Source organism: Fringilla coelebs, assembly GCF_963513975.1.
Source record: "Fringilla coelebs genome assembly, chromosome: 2".
Taxonomy (NCBI): Eukaryota; Metazoa; Chordata; class Aves; order Passeriformes; family Fringillidae; genus Fringilla; species Fringilla coelebs.
The window spans coordinates 30,307,201-30,320,502 of record NC_140029.1 but is presented as its reverse complement, the minus strand read 5'-3'; the positions used below and the strand labels follow the sequence as shown (position 1 = coordinate 30,320,502).

At 41.9% G+C, this 13,302-nt stretch overlaps 1 protein-coding gene across 5 annotated transcripts in view; it reads left to right on the top strand.

The window, feature by feature from the left end:
- Nucleotides 1–13,302, top strand: part of MAP4K4 (mitogen-activated protein kinase kinase kinase kinase 4) — a 161,346-nt gene that overhangs the window by 123,700 nt on the left and 24,344 nt on the right. For 4 of the 5 annotated variants that reach the window (XM_084225699.1, XM_084225698.1, XM_084225697.1 and 1 more), the window contains exons 13-17: nt 2,737–2,898; nt 4,997–5,083; nt 5,746–5,973; nt 9,187–9,348; nt 12,509–12,615. In XM_084225699.1, the coding sequence (XP_084081825.1) occupies nt 2,737–2,898; nt 4,997–5,083; nt 5,746–5,973; nt 9,187–9,348; nt 12,509–12,615 (746 nt within the window). Of the gene's footprint in view, nt 1–2,736; nt 2,899–4,996; nt 5,084–5,745; nt 5,974–9,186; nt 9,349–11,350; nt 11,582–12,508; nt 12,616–13,302 lie in introns of all 5 variants that reach the window. The other variant, XM_084225700.1, reaches the window with a different exon arrangement.

The window sequence follows — 13,302 nt, the reverse complement described above, 5'->3', positions numbered from 1 at the left end:
GAATCATGCAGTGTGTTTGTGCAGGCTCCTGCAGTGCTGCACTCCTCCCGTCCCACTCTTCTGGCAGGAGGCTGAGACAGTGTCTGATGGGAAGGTGGAAGTGATGCTGAGAATCCTGATCTCCCTGCCTACTTTGGCACATAGAGGGTAGCACATTTGTGAGATTTGTCTTAAATCTGTTTTTACCCCCTATTCCTTTGCTGGGTAATAAATATCTACTGATGTGCTGAGTTAGATATTGGGATCAAGGTTTCATTTAAAATCTCATCTTTTGACAATTGATTTTGTTTATTTTGTGCTGCCATGGGAAACTGGCTCTCGTAATCAGTTTGTAGCACATTTTTCCTCATATTAAGTCCAGTTATTTATAATTATTGCTGAATACTTCTGGATTAATTCAAGAAGCAATGAATTTGCCTGTCTTCCTTGTAGTGAGAATGATGCCATCCTGAGATCTGCAATATATCCACTTAGCAATGTCAACACAATATTGTTTGAGTTGATAAATGTGCATATTGTATTAACCAGTCAGCAGTGTGCTGTCTCTTGCATCCTCAAGGCAGCAGAATTATTGTACTTCACGTCTTCGTTTTCTTAAACAAAAGCCTGTCAGACTTGATTAGCCAAGAAGGACCTGAATATATTGACTTAAATGTAGAAATTGCTTGACACTGAGGCATATATTCAGAAATAAAAGTGCCTACTTAATCCTTTTACAGTGTTTAAAAAAATGAAGGAGGGGAAGCAGTGAAACCTATGAAATGCACCGCGTGCCGTAGCTGCCTTGCAGCGCTTTTGCTATTTTTGTATCTACATTCATTGAAGAGAGTTGGCTTAAGCACGAGTGAAAAGGCTGGTAAATGGATTTAGTTAGAAGAGATGCAAGAGCAAGGAAGCTGTGTTTCTGAGAAGATACAGAAAGAAAGTGTGGGGGATAAAAGAGTTTGTCTTGTGGCACAGGAAGGTGGTAGTGAACCCAGGATGATGCTATGGGCCATGGAAGAGGGCAAGATAGTTACAGCGTGGGTGTGTTTCAACAGTGGTCTCCAAGAAAGTCACATCTTCCCCAAACTGTACTAATGAAAGAGAATTAGAAAGCAGCCTGTATTATTAAATTGCTACTAATTGGTGGAATCACAGAATGGTTTGTCTAGGAAGGACCTTTAAAAACCATCCTGCTCTAACTTCCTGGCCATGGGCAGGGGACACCTTTCAGTGCTCAAAGCCCCATCCAGCCTAGCTTTGAACACTGGCAGGGATAGGACATCCACAATTTCTCGTGGCACAGAAGCTCAGAAAACCCAAGAGCTATCTCATCTTCCCCCCCCAGTATTTCTTCTCCACTGTCATGTCAGAATAGATTCCAGAAGATGGAAAGTCTGTTGATATTTCAGTTCCTTCATAGTAATGCAGGAAAATGTTCCAAGCAGAGAAAGCTCATCCTGCGAAGTAACACATCAAGTGTAGATCGGCCTTTGCTTTTTCAGTTTAGAACAATTATGAAACTCATACTAGTAACTGGATATGTGAAGCCAAAGTAAAACTCAGTGTGAGTGCTCTTTCTTGCTGGACTGTTTGAAGTGCCTTAAGATAGCAAATCTGTGGCAGCTTTGCTTCAACAGAAATTTGGGATAGTATTAACCTTAACATAAATGTGATAAGGAATAACCAATGTAGGTTTTCATTTTTGTTCTTGGGATTAAATTTGTGCATGCTATTTTCTGGTTTAAATTTCTTCCATTTTTTTTAGTATGTTCTAGAAACCTATAAAGAAAGTAAATGTAGTGATATTCCCAGTTGATGGTTGAACAGGAGACAGCTGGGTCTTTTGACACTTAGGCAGTTGTGGGAGGCTGCCTGGGATTTCGAGGTAGGTGGAGTAACTGGATGCTTATGCTGAAGTGCAGGAAGAATTGGTCACGACTACATGGGCATTTAAAATGTCTTCTCTGAAGTCATATATGGTGCTCCATAGACATAAATGAGTCAGTTCATAGTTCATGCTTTCTAGAGCTGTTTTCCAGGTTTTTTTCAGACTTGAGCAGACCTAATCAGCACCCATTTGTATTTGGGTCATGTGTGGAAGCTTATCTGTGTAAGTGTAAATCTTACTTAGCTGCTTTTCCTCTTTTACATATAGGTGCATTTGATGTTTTGGGAGGAGCTGAGGTGCTGTTGGCCAGCCTTCCTTCTCTCTTAGGCAAAGTTTTGGGCAGTGCATTAAATTAAGCTTGATTGTTGGGCCAACACTACAAAATTCTTAGCAGACCAACTGTTTTAAGAGTCAAGCTACTTACAGAAAGTTCAGATAGTTGGCATTTGAGTTAGCTGATTTAGTAGGGCTGATCACTCCCTTTTGGCAACAAGTAGACTGTTGATCTCAAGAAAGTTGTCATCTCTGAGTTCAACAGTTGTTTGAGTATTGGGGTTTGTGTTAGCCTTTCTTGAAGAGAGGAGTGAGTTTCCACACCTCAGTTGTCATCAGGAGTATGGTACATGACACTGTGTGTGCACATGAAGAAACCAGAGAGTCTAAGTGAGGCTGCTTCTAGGGATAGATGTGTGCTGGGTATGAGTTTAGTTTCCTGGTGGAGCACTTGCATAAACTGTTTTGTCACTCAGTTGCAGAGCTTGCTAGTCCTGGTAAATCCCGCTCTTCACCATAGAAAACAACCCCACCTCTTTCTTTGATAACAACAAAAGTAAAACTCTGTGGTTTCTTTTCCCTTTTTGTAGCAACAAAGAAGAGAAAGGGAAGCTCGAAGGCAACAAGAGCGTGAGCAAAGGCGGAGAGAACAGGAGGAAAAAAGACGTCTGGAAGAAATGGAGAGGAGGCGTAAAGAGGAGGAAGAGAGAAGAAGAGCAGAGGAGGAAAAGAGGAGGGTAGAAAGGGAGCAGGTGAGTCCATGATACAGATATATGTGCAATAGGTTTGTTTCTTCTAAGTTCTAATTTAATTTTTAAAAAAATAGTAAGCCTAAATCAGCTTAGAGGCAACGTAATACTAACTCTTTCATCGTTGTTTTTGACAGCAAGTGCACTAACATAGGATTGTAGGGCTTTATGGAAAATTCTGGCAGCCTCAATATTTCCTCAGAAAAAGAAGTCTTGTTGCAGTACTCATTCTAAATTCAGCTCATGCCCCTGGGCTGGACTAAAATCACCAGAATTGGCAAAATCATGACTGGGGCTGAAAACTGTTTCTAGGCTTGTCTTGCTGGATCAGTGGTTCTTGCAGGACATGCCCCTGATCAGAAGGCTTCCCAAGAGAAGGGCAGCTCTGTTGCGTGTCAGCTTCTGGCACACAGAATTGGTCATTGGCATGAACTTTGAATACTCTGAATTTGAGATGGAATCTTTGAGCTGCACAGGATTTTACATCCTAAAACTTCAATATTCAATTTCCCTCTCTTACTCTGTTTAAAATCAGTAACGTATGCCCATTCAGGCAACAAGTATATCTTAAGTTATGCCAGTGTGCCCTTAATACATTGAAAATACAACTGAGAAACTTGTTAAACTGCGAAATTCAGCTGCTATATTTATGCATGAAATCTGCATGTTTTAAAATCCTCTAATAACTTCAATCAGGGTGATAATCAGAGCAATACTTACTGTGCATGTACTGCAAAATACTGATTGCAAATAAAGGGCCAAAACTTCTGTCCTAGAGGCTGATTGATTGTAAATTTCCCATTAACTTCAGGAATGCTGAGTTTGGCCTGACATACCTTAATTTTTTCTTACATAAATTCACTGTATTGAGATCACTGATGATTGTGTTACTGGGAAATTTTATTGTGTTTGTGTATGTTTCAAAGATTCTTGAGTCAAAAGGAGAGAAGACTAACCAATGGGAATAAATATATGGAAAATGTCTAATTACAGCATAGCAATTTGCTTTTGGGCAGACACCGGGTATTCCCCCAGCTGCTTTTTAAACTGTTGAAATGCTAATTACGCACAGTGCCAGTAATGACAAATGGTTAATTGGTGTGGCCAAGCTGAACCACTCTGAATTTTTATTCTTTTTTTTTAGAAGAAAAGACACGTTCCCTCTTAGAATTTTTGTTAACTCAAACTGTGGCTCAGCCAATGTGCGTAACAACAGTATGGTGTATCTCATCAGTCTGTCACAAGACTTTCTATAACTCCCATCACTGTATCACTGATCCATTAATTTCTTTATGCATACACTGTAAATGTGTGCGTGTGCTTGTGTGTGTGCGCATGCACATGTTACATACTTCCATTAATTGCATGGTAGGATGTTACCAGCTTGGGTTTGGTGCTTCAGAGTTTGAGTTCTTCTAGGGGGTAGGTGAAGCGAGGGTAAATGTCTTGACCTGTTGAGGCTGCAGGTGAAGAGGTGGCTAGATGGCAAGAGCAAGCGAGTTTGGTCTAATTTCTGTTTCCTGGTGGATGTTTGTTTGTGTCATAACCATCGCATAATTCAGCAAGGCTGGCAGTGTTTGCTCAGGAGAGGCTTCTGGTGAGGGCGGCAGGGGAGACTCAGCAGGGCAGGTCCCGACTGCACTTGGCAGAGCCCGTTTGGGGGAGCTTGCTCCAGCTCTGCCTACACTATGCCTGGCTCTAGCTGTTGCTAACAGTTCATCGCACCAGTGCAACACACTAATGTTTAATACAACTTGCATGTGACTTTGTATTGGCTGTGTTGAGTCAGACTTGGCTGTGTTTTAACTTACCAAAACCTTCAAGTGCATTTTGCTGCTTCTTGAAACCACTTCCAAAATACATAAATGAGCACTGGCCTGTGTCGGCAACATTTGCAGGAGTGCACATTTCAGAACAGAAGGGGCCAAAATGTAATGCTCAGGAGGCAGGGCTTCCTAAATTGTTCTGCAGGCACTAATCCATCCTGAAGTGAGTTTCTCATTAAAGCTGAACTGGGGAAGTAGTGTGTGGTGTTCCACCCAGGGGGTTCTGATGCGTTCCTTTTGAATAAATTTATTGCTGGGTAATTTCTATGTGACAGGAGTATATCAGGCGACAGCTAGAAGAGGAGCAGCGGCACTTGGAAATTCTACAGCAGCAGCTGCTCCAGGAGCAGGCCATGTTACTGGTAAAGCACTGTATCTGTTTTGTTCAGTAGCTATAGGATCCATTTATCCAGCCAGTCCTAGGCTTCCCTCAGTCAGGCACAGCTGCACTGACAGTATGACAACAAAGGAGCTTGATTAAAAGGCCATTTATGCTAGTGTTGTGGGCTGACAGGCACATATGAGAAGTGCTGTATGGTCACACTGCTTTCTGGGCAATAAGAGGAGGCTTTATGTTAAAGTGGAACAGTTCTGGTGTGGTGGTCGAGTTTCTGAACAGACCTTGGCATTCAGTGAAGAACTAGAGTGCTTGTGTTGCAGATCAAAAGCACACATGATATGTAAATCCACCCCAGGATACAATGGCCTAGTGTTGGTCTAAATCATTGTTTTATGAACTTAACACTGGATTTAGTATAAACAACTCTTTTTTTCCCTTTAATAAAAATCAGTTTTTTCATAACTCTGCAATCATGTCAAGCTTAGCAGTACACTCATGACTTTCCCAACATAAGACACAAGTCATATGGGTCTAACTTAGCTCTTGGCTACACGTTAACAATGAAACAAACAAACAAGCAAACAAAACAGCAACAAGAAAGGTGCATTTTTAATGGGATTGGTAGGGACACGTCCACCTTACGGTCAGTGTCATGTCTTGAATTCCTCACCCGTTCTCTCAAAGGAATACAGATGGCGAGAGATGGAGGAGCACCGGCAGGCAGAGCGACTCCAGCGGCAATTGCAGCAGGAGCAAGCCTACCTCCTGTCGCTGCAGCATGACCACAGGAGGCAGCAGCAGCAGCAGCAACAGCAGCAGCAACAACAGCAGCAGCAGCAAGAAAGAAACAAACAAAGCTATCATACCCCTGAGCCAAAATCCCACTATGAGCCTGCTGAAAGAGCACGTGAGGTAAGTGCTGCGAGCGAACAGGAGTCTGCTTACTGCTTCTCTGTCTGCTGCCATCAGCATGACCGCAGTTCTGCTACAGCACGGTTGGAGGCCAAAGCACCGCTCATAAGTAGCAGGATATTTTAAACTGTTGGTTACTGGTTTTCAAGCCCTAGGGCAACTTCTGAGTACTTCTGCTGCAATCACTGGAGTTCAGACTTTTTGAGGTGTATGAGTTGGAAAGAAGGTCTGGAAGGCTGCAGACTAAGGGGGCCTGGATTTGAAAGTATCATGTCAGGAAGTTGTATCTGTGCTTCATCAGACATGTTTTCTTAGGAAGTGCTGGTCCAGCAGTCTGTGTCTCTGGCAAGTACTGGTGATTTGAAATTGAGAGGCAGTTGGAAAGCCTATGATGGATGTTAACACTCAGCACATGTGTACACATTTGGTGTTTTAACTTACACTTTTCAAAATTTCCTCCTCATGAACACAAACCTGAATTTTATTAGTTTCACTTTTGAAATGTTAAGTATTCTTTTCTGAGATCATGTCCCACTCTTTTGAAACTCTGTGGTGCTGCCTTCTTGGACTTCAGGCAACAACAAGTTGATCTGAAGTGCTGTGTCTTTCAGTCAGTCTTCACTGGTCCTTGAGTAACATGGGTGAGCAAGTGAACACCTCTTTGATGTATATTTGGCTTTCTTTCAGTGATCTTATTCTTGTGTTTCCCTTGAGCACCATACTGCCCACAAACCACCAGACTGGGCAATGTTAGTCAAAGCTCTTAATGGCATTCATCAGCTGCATGTGGGAACTAGGTAAATACATTTTGGAACAAGAACAGAAAATATATTTAGGCCTGCTAAACATGATAAAATAGCTCTTGGTTCAGCTTCATCCAGCAGTGCCTTTGAAGTACTATTGTTTGGGGTGGACACAAACTCATTTCACTCTAGATGCTGTTGTCCAAGTTCTTAATAAACCATATTTGTCCTATCTCATTCATTTTGCTTGATGGTTGAAATATCTGATGTGTCTTTCTTACTTGGAAGTTCAGACTTGTCTGGTGTGTGATAGTGCAGACATGGAACCAGCCCTCTTGTCCTTGTTGCATGCTCTTGGCCCACCTCAGTGAAAGCCTAGCCAGTCTAGCACTTCTGTCCAGCCTGAATGCTGGCTGGGATTTGTAGGGATGCAGAACTGTATCTGCTTCATTTTCCTTTCAGAGCTGAAAAAGAGAGAAAAAGAGTCAAGTGTTCCATCCTTTCGGAGAACCACTGACTCAGCTGCTTTTCCTGTTGTAGTCTTTGTTTTGTGATTGCTCTAGCCCAAAAGAGTAAAGACAGAAAAATTGGTTAGTAGTCAGATCTTTCCAGAGATCATTGCGTAATAGTCTTTTTAAAAAGTGTGACAGAAGTATAGCCATAAGGTCTTGATACCTGGCAGTGGGAATGCCACCATTTAATCCTAGCAGCAGGCATTAACTCTGACATCATTCTTTACATAAAACAGTGAATTGGAATAAGTGTTCTGTGCCTCACACTTTCAGCCATACTGCTCTCCAGAAAAAGTGTCCACCTACAGAGATGCTGATATTGGGATGGTAAGGTGAAGTGTACTGACCTTCCTGACTGGCAGAGTTTTTTGGTGATTAGGTTTTTTTTCTCATTGCAGTAGCAATGAGTATATAAGGAAAAGGAATAGGAATTCTAAGATTGGCTTTGGGAAACAGCAGGGAGCTTAGAACTTAATATCACTTCCAGTTCCAGACAGTCAGATGACTGGAACAGAACCTGTTTCTGTCCAGGAATGCGCTCTATCTCCTTGCCACTTCTTGTCTGGTTTTGAGGACATGTCGCTTGTGCAGTTTATGTGCTTTGTAGAAGAAACTTCCTATCATCTACAGCTAGAGATGTGAAAACCTGTTGCTTCAGACAGAAAGACTTGAGGCTTTTCCTTAATCTATTCATAACAAGGAGACTGGCCTATTTTTTAGACTTTAAAGAATGCCTCTATGAAGTTGAACACAGGGTGAAAGTGATTGCATGGTGAAGATGCTTGCCTCCATTATTGTTGTACTCTTCCCAAGACGTGGTGTGTTTTGTGTAGAGCTTAACAGAAGCTTGTGTCCTTGTCCCTATAGGCAACTTGGTGCTATGCTCAAATTTTGGAATGCTGAGACAGGTTGGGTTTGTAGAGGAGCCCACCTGAGGCGAGGAGTCTGGAAACTTGCCTGTCTTCTGGAAGCCAGTCTCTCCAGACCATCACTCCTAGGGAGCATTAGGAAATCTTTCCAATACTGGTTTCGTGCTCTGGGCACAAAGGTTAAAGCAAATTAAATCATCCCAAAATTCCAGTTTGATCTTTGGTGCTTTGAAAAAATACTGAGTTTAGCATTCCTCAGAGGCAGCGCACCTGGCACATGCTGCCTTGGTTCTAGCAACAGACTTTCTTAGGAAATGAGAAGCTGTTTCCTTTCTGCCTGTAGCCTCCCTCCATCTCTTATCCTTCATAGCTCTCACTTTGTTGTCAGTGTTGTGGCCTTGAAAGAGGGACCTTGCTTGATGGTCTTCTGAGGACTGAGCACATTCTGATTTAGTCTTCCCCTCCCCTTGAGGGTTAACGTAAGATCAATTCTACACCTTCCTGAGAACAGGAAACAAACTGATGGGACTGCCCTCTAAAGCCTTTGAGTTTGTGCTGAGAGTATTTGATAAGAGAGATAAGTTCTACACTTTTGTGGCTGAAGCTGAAGATACTCCAGTATTACCTGGCAGAGAAACATCTCTTGTCTCTTCTTCTGTTGCTGAAGAGAGAAGCACAGGAAAGCAGATAATCCAAAACCATTGTTTACAAAAGGTGGGCATACTTTTATATTATAAAGTTGTTTCTGTTTAGGTATATCCTCTTTATTATCTGTGGGGAAAGTACTGATGGAAAATTAGTCTAGGCAGAAAGAAGTCCCATTATGGTCTTTCATCATATTATCTTACATGTTGCTACCTCCTGTATCTCCTCTCTTCCTAGTATGGATTATCCATATTGGCCTACTTGGAGCTTTGGTGTAGTTCACTCAGTGAACTTAGAGTACTGGTAAAAGTGGTAGGGGAAAAATCCCAAACTCCAAATGTATTTGCTTTCTTTGTGGTAAAGAAAAGGTGGTACTCCCCTTTGTATTTCTTCTGTAATTGGTTTTACTGACTTGAGGCTTAACCTCCATTTATTTTGGCTTAGGTGGAGGAGAGATTTAGGAAAACTAATCAGGGCTCCCCTGAAGCACAGTCTAAACAGATGGGCAAAGTGTTGGAGCCACCAGTGCCTTCAAGATCAGAGTCCTTTTCCAATGGAAACTCAGAACCTGCTCAGCCTGCCCTGCAGAGGCCAATGGAGCCCCAGGTAAGTGCCCAGGAAAATCTTGGTGAGCCTGAAGGGAATGCAGAAGTCCTAATGTGCTTCCTTCAGATTTGCAGATCTTTGCACTTAAAAAGCCTTTTGTAAAGGGTAGTACTATTACACAAACCAGCTTATTCTGTAGATTTACTCTTTGTCTATTTTTGCTTATTTTATTGATAAACTGATGGATTTGTGGGTTTGGTGTGTTTTTTTGGTTTGGGTTTTTTTCATGTTAGAGCTAGACTAGAGCTCTTGTATCCCATTGTTATCTGTGCAGCAGTGACACAGTGGGTTAAATGTTGGTGGCAGTTGCAGAGCATTTTGCAATTCAGAACTTGCTCTATGCAAGGTTTTTACTACTAAAAACGATGTTCAGGAAAGAAGCGCACTTGCTTGGTTTTTAAAATTCTTGCAGATAAAAGCTAACTAAACAAGTGGGTTTTAGCAGTGTGAGCACTGTTTCAAAGAGTTTGCAAAACATGTCTAAGAAAAGCAAGTTTGTTGTCAGTAGGCCTGCAGTTGCTAAATAAAGCTCTGTACCACCCCTGGAAAATCAAGAAGAGGTTGAAACCACGTAGCTGCATGGTAGCCATTGTTCTATTGTTTTCTAACCAGGAGCCTCCCGATCTTGACACCTGATCTCATAGGAGTTATGGCATGAATTGAAAAAGTAACCTTTGTCTAAAAGTTAGACATAGCCCATGAATTCTGAGCAGTTTAGGTATGCTAAATTAAACTGTAGAGTTCTGCATTTAGTTCCTCTGTTTCCATGCAGAATTTTCATAAAGTCTGTTGATGACAGTGCAAGCTAAAACCATCCCTGATTTTAACTAGGTATTGCCACTCTTTTGGACAACAGGAGAATTTGAACAGACGAAGAGTGGGAGAAATCAGGACAGAACTTCATCTGTCATTATTTCCTGGCTTTTATTCAAACCTCTATGACTATTTCAAAATATTGGACTTGTATCTTCATACTCTGTGCCAGTTACTTTTAAAGTCTGTGTCTTTCACTCTTAATAAGGATAATCAGGCTCTTCAACAGCTGTGTGTCTTAAAATTGAGGAAATAATAATAACATAAAAACAAATACAGCCAGCCTACTGAAACTGGGATTGAAAGCAAAGTTTTGCTTAATCATTAGGAGTGAAAACAGCATGTTCCTCAGTTGTGACTTTTCCTCCTCCTTAGTGTCAGAGATTAACTCTGAAACACAGGCTTATGCACAAAGAGGAAGTGGGCTGAAGGGAATATGGATTTCACTGGAAACCCTGATGGAGTTTTAACTCCTTAGTCACTGTTATGCCTTCTCAGTATGTGTAATTGAATATGTGTGCATGTAAATGTGTGTGTGTACCTTGTGTATAAATATGTATATATGTACAGTATACGGTACATATATGGTGTAAGTATAATATGCATTGTACATATGTATACTATATACAATATATATTATGTTTTTTTATATATATTGCAATAACTGTAAAGGAATAAAGGCTTTGTGTTATGGTCTTTCTCCAAAAGTTTCAAGCTGTATCCAGTCCCTGAATTTGTTAGGAAACGTAAATGTCTGTTGGTTTACCCAATTTAGAGCATTCTTTAGTTTTGTACATTGCTCCAATTGGATGTCCACTTCAAATTTCCCAGCCCACCATGAGACCTGGCCAAAGCCCACTGGAGACCAGGGAACAGAAGGTGACTTCTGTCTTGAGTGGCCTTTGAACTCAGGCTCATGGTGCAGATACTGGATCCCCTTTCCCTCTGGGCACCAGTGTACGTGTGTGTGGAGAGCGCATCACGCAGAAATTGCATATGTGCTGTATTTTCAGTCTGTTACGTTCCTTGGGCGCTTGCCTTGCTTTTAAGTGCATCGATTCCACCCCCACGCTTACCTAATGCCATAACCAATTTGTCTCTGCCTGCCCCACCTGCCTTTATTCTGTGTTAATTGGAAAGCCGGTTATACTGAGCGCATTGAATGTTTTATGTTTTGTTTTCTTGTAAGGTACAGTGGTCCCATCTGGCATCTCTCAAGAACAATGTTTCCCCTGTCTCGCGATCCCATTCCTTCAGTGACCCTTCTCCCAAATTTGCTCATCACCATCTTCGTTCCCAGGACCCATATCCACCTTCACGCAGTGAAGTGCTTAATCAGAGTTCTGACTCTAAGTCGGAGGTACCCGACCCCACCCAAAAGGCTTGGGCTAGATCAGACAGTGACGAGGTGCCTCCAAGGGTAAGGAGTAGAAGGACAGATGTGTGCTATTTTTTTATTATTAATTACAGTTTTCTTAAGGATGTGATACCCTGGGCACTGGGAAGACCATGCCTTTGTGCCAGCACTGGTAACAGTATTTTGGAAGGCAGATCATAATGTAGGTATTCAGTGAATGGGTTAATGATAATCAACCTGAAGTACAATATTGAAGCTTCATATAAAATTGGTAATTATTTATAGAATGCAGCTATTTCAGAGAAACAATTTATTATGCAAAGTTAACAAACAATTACCATATTCAGGAAAGAATTCAAAATATCCCTGAGGTTATTGCTCAGAGTTAATATTCCTCTTCATCGGTTTGTAACCCAAACTATGAATCATACACTTATTTAAAATTGAGATGGATCTGAACAAAAAGGAAACATTCAATATATTTCCTCCTCCTCTCCCCCTTCCATCCCCCCTCCCATCCACTGGGATTTGCTTCTTCTGAGTATATTCTTGCTCCCCCCCCCACCAGTCTTTGCCTTCTGCTGATCCATTCCCGGGCATTTGTTTGGTTCCCTTGAGCTTATTCTCCTAATTCTCATGCTGTTTCAGCAAATTGCTTTGTGCCTCCCCTGCTTCAGTCAAAATGCCACATTCTTTTCAAATGTCTCAGTAGTTGGGAGGGTAGCGGGGCGTGTACGTGTTCGTGTGATAACCATTAAACGCTACTTAATATTAAGACTAAACATCGAGTTCTATTCAAATTCTGAACAGCATCACAGCTAAGGCTTTTGGCTTTGTGGGTGTTTGTTTACTGCTTTTGGCCACTGATGCTAGCTTGTACTTAGAACATGTTGTTAAGATCTTAAGAATGTGTTCTGTGGCAGGAGAAGTTTTATCTTCCTGTCCTGTCCGTCCTCTTCATGGGTTTAACACAACCTTTTTTCTCCCAAGGTACCTGTGAGAACAACGTCCCGATCACCAGTCCTGTCCCGCCGTGATTCCCCACTGCAGGGCAGTGGGCAGCAAAATAACCAAGCAGGTCAAAGGAATTCCACGAGGTTTGTAAGCTTGTGTGTTCTTCCTTTTCTTGCATTGGAAGGAAGAGGCATATGGGAAGCCAGGCATTTCCAGACAGCTTTTGGCAATGACTGTAGGATGTGAAAGGAAGATGGTGTTGGATCCCTTTTCAGTAATGATTAATTTCTCTTGATGTGGCACACGTGCCAACAAATGCTGACAAAATTTCTTCTTTCCTCTTCTCATTTGAGTTGCATACCCTGTAATTTTTGCAATAATTTCAAATATCCTTCAAATTTTGGAGCAAATGTGGCTGTTTATGCATATCTTGCCTTTTAGTGCAACAGGTCAGCTTGGGTATACCGTGGTGATTACTGGCAGCAGGAGGGCTTGTAACTTCTAAAGTGAAGAGAGGTCAGAAATTTTCTGGCCTCTTACCCATAACCAGGTTTTAAGAGGGGGAAAAAGCCTCCCTGGGCTGTGACAGACAGCACCAAAGGTCAGGAAGGGGGAGGAAAGAGCTGACTCCTGAGCTCAACAGAGCAACATGGGCAGGTCACCATGGAATTAGCTCACTGGATAGGGGTGAGGGTATTCTGGTGTTCTTTTTGGTTTTTGTTTAGTGCCTAGGACACTTCTGACCAAATTTTAAACCTGCATGCAGGCCGAGAGAATTGTCCACTTCAGGTGATACACATAAGAATGGCAGGTAGATAATTCCAAATAAA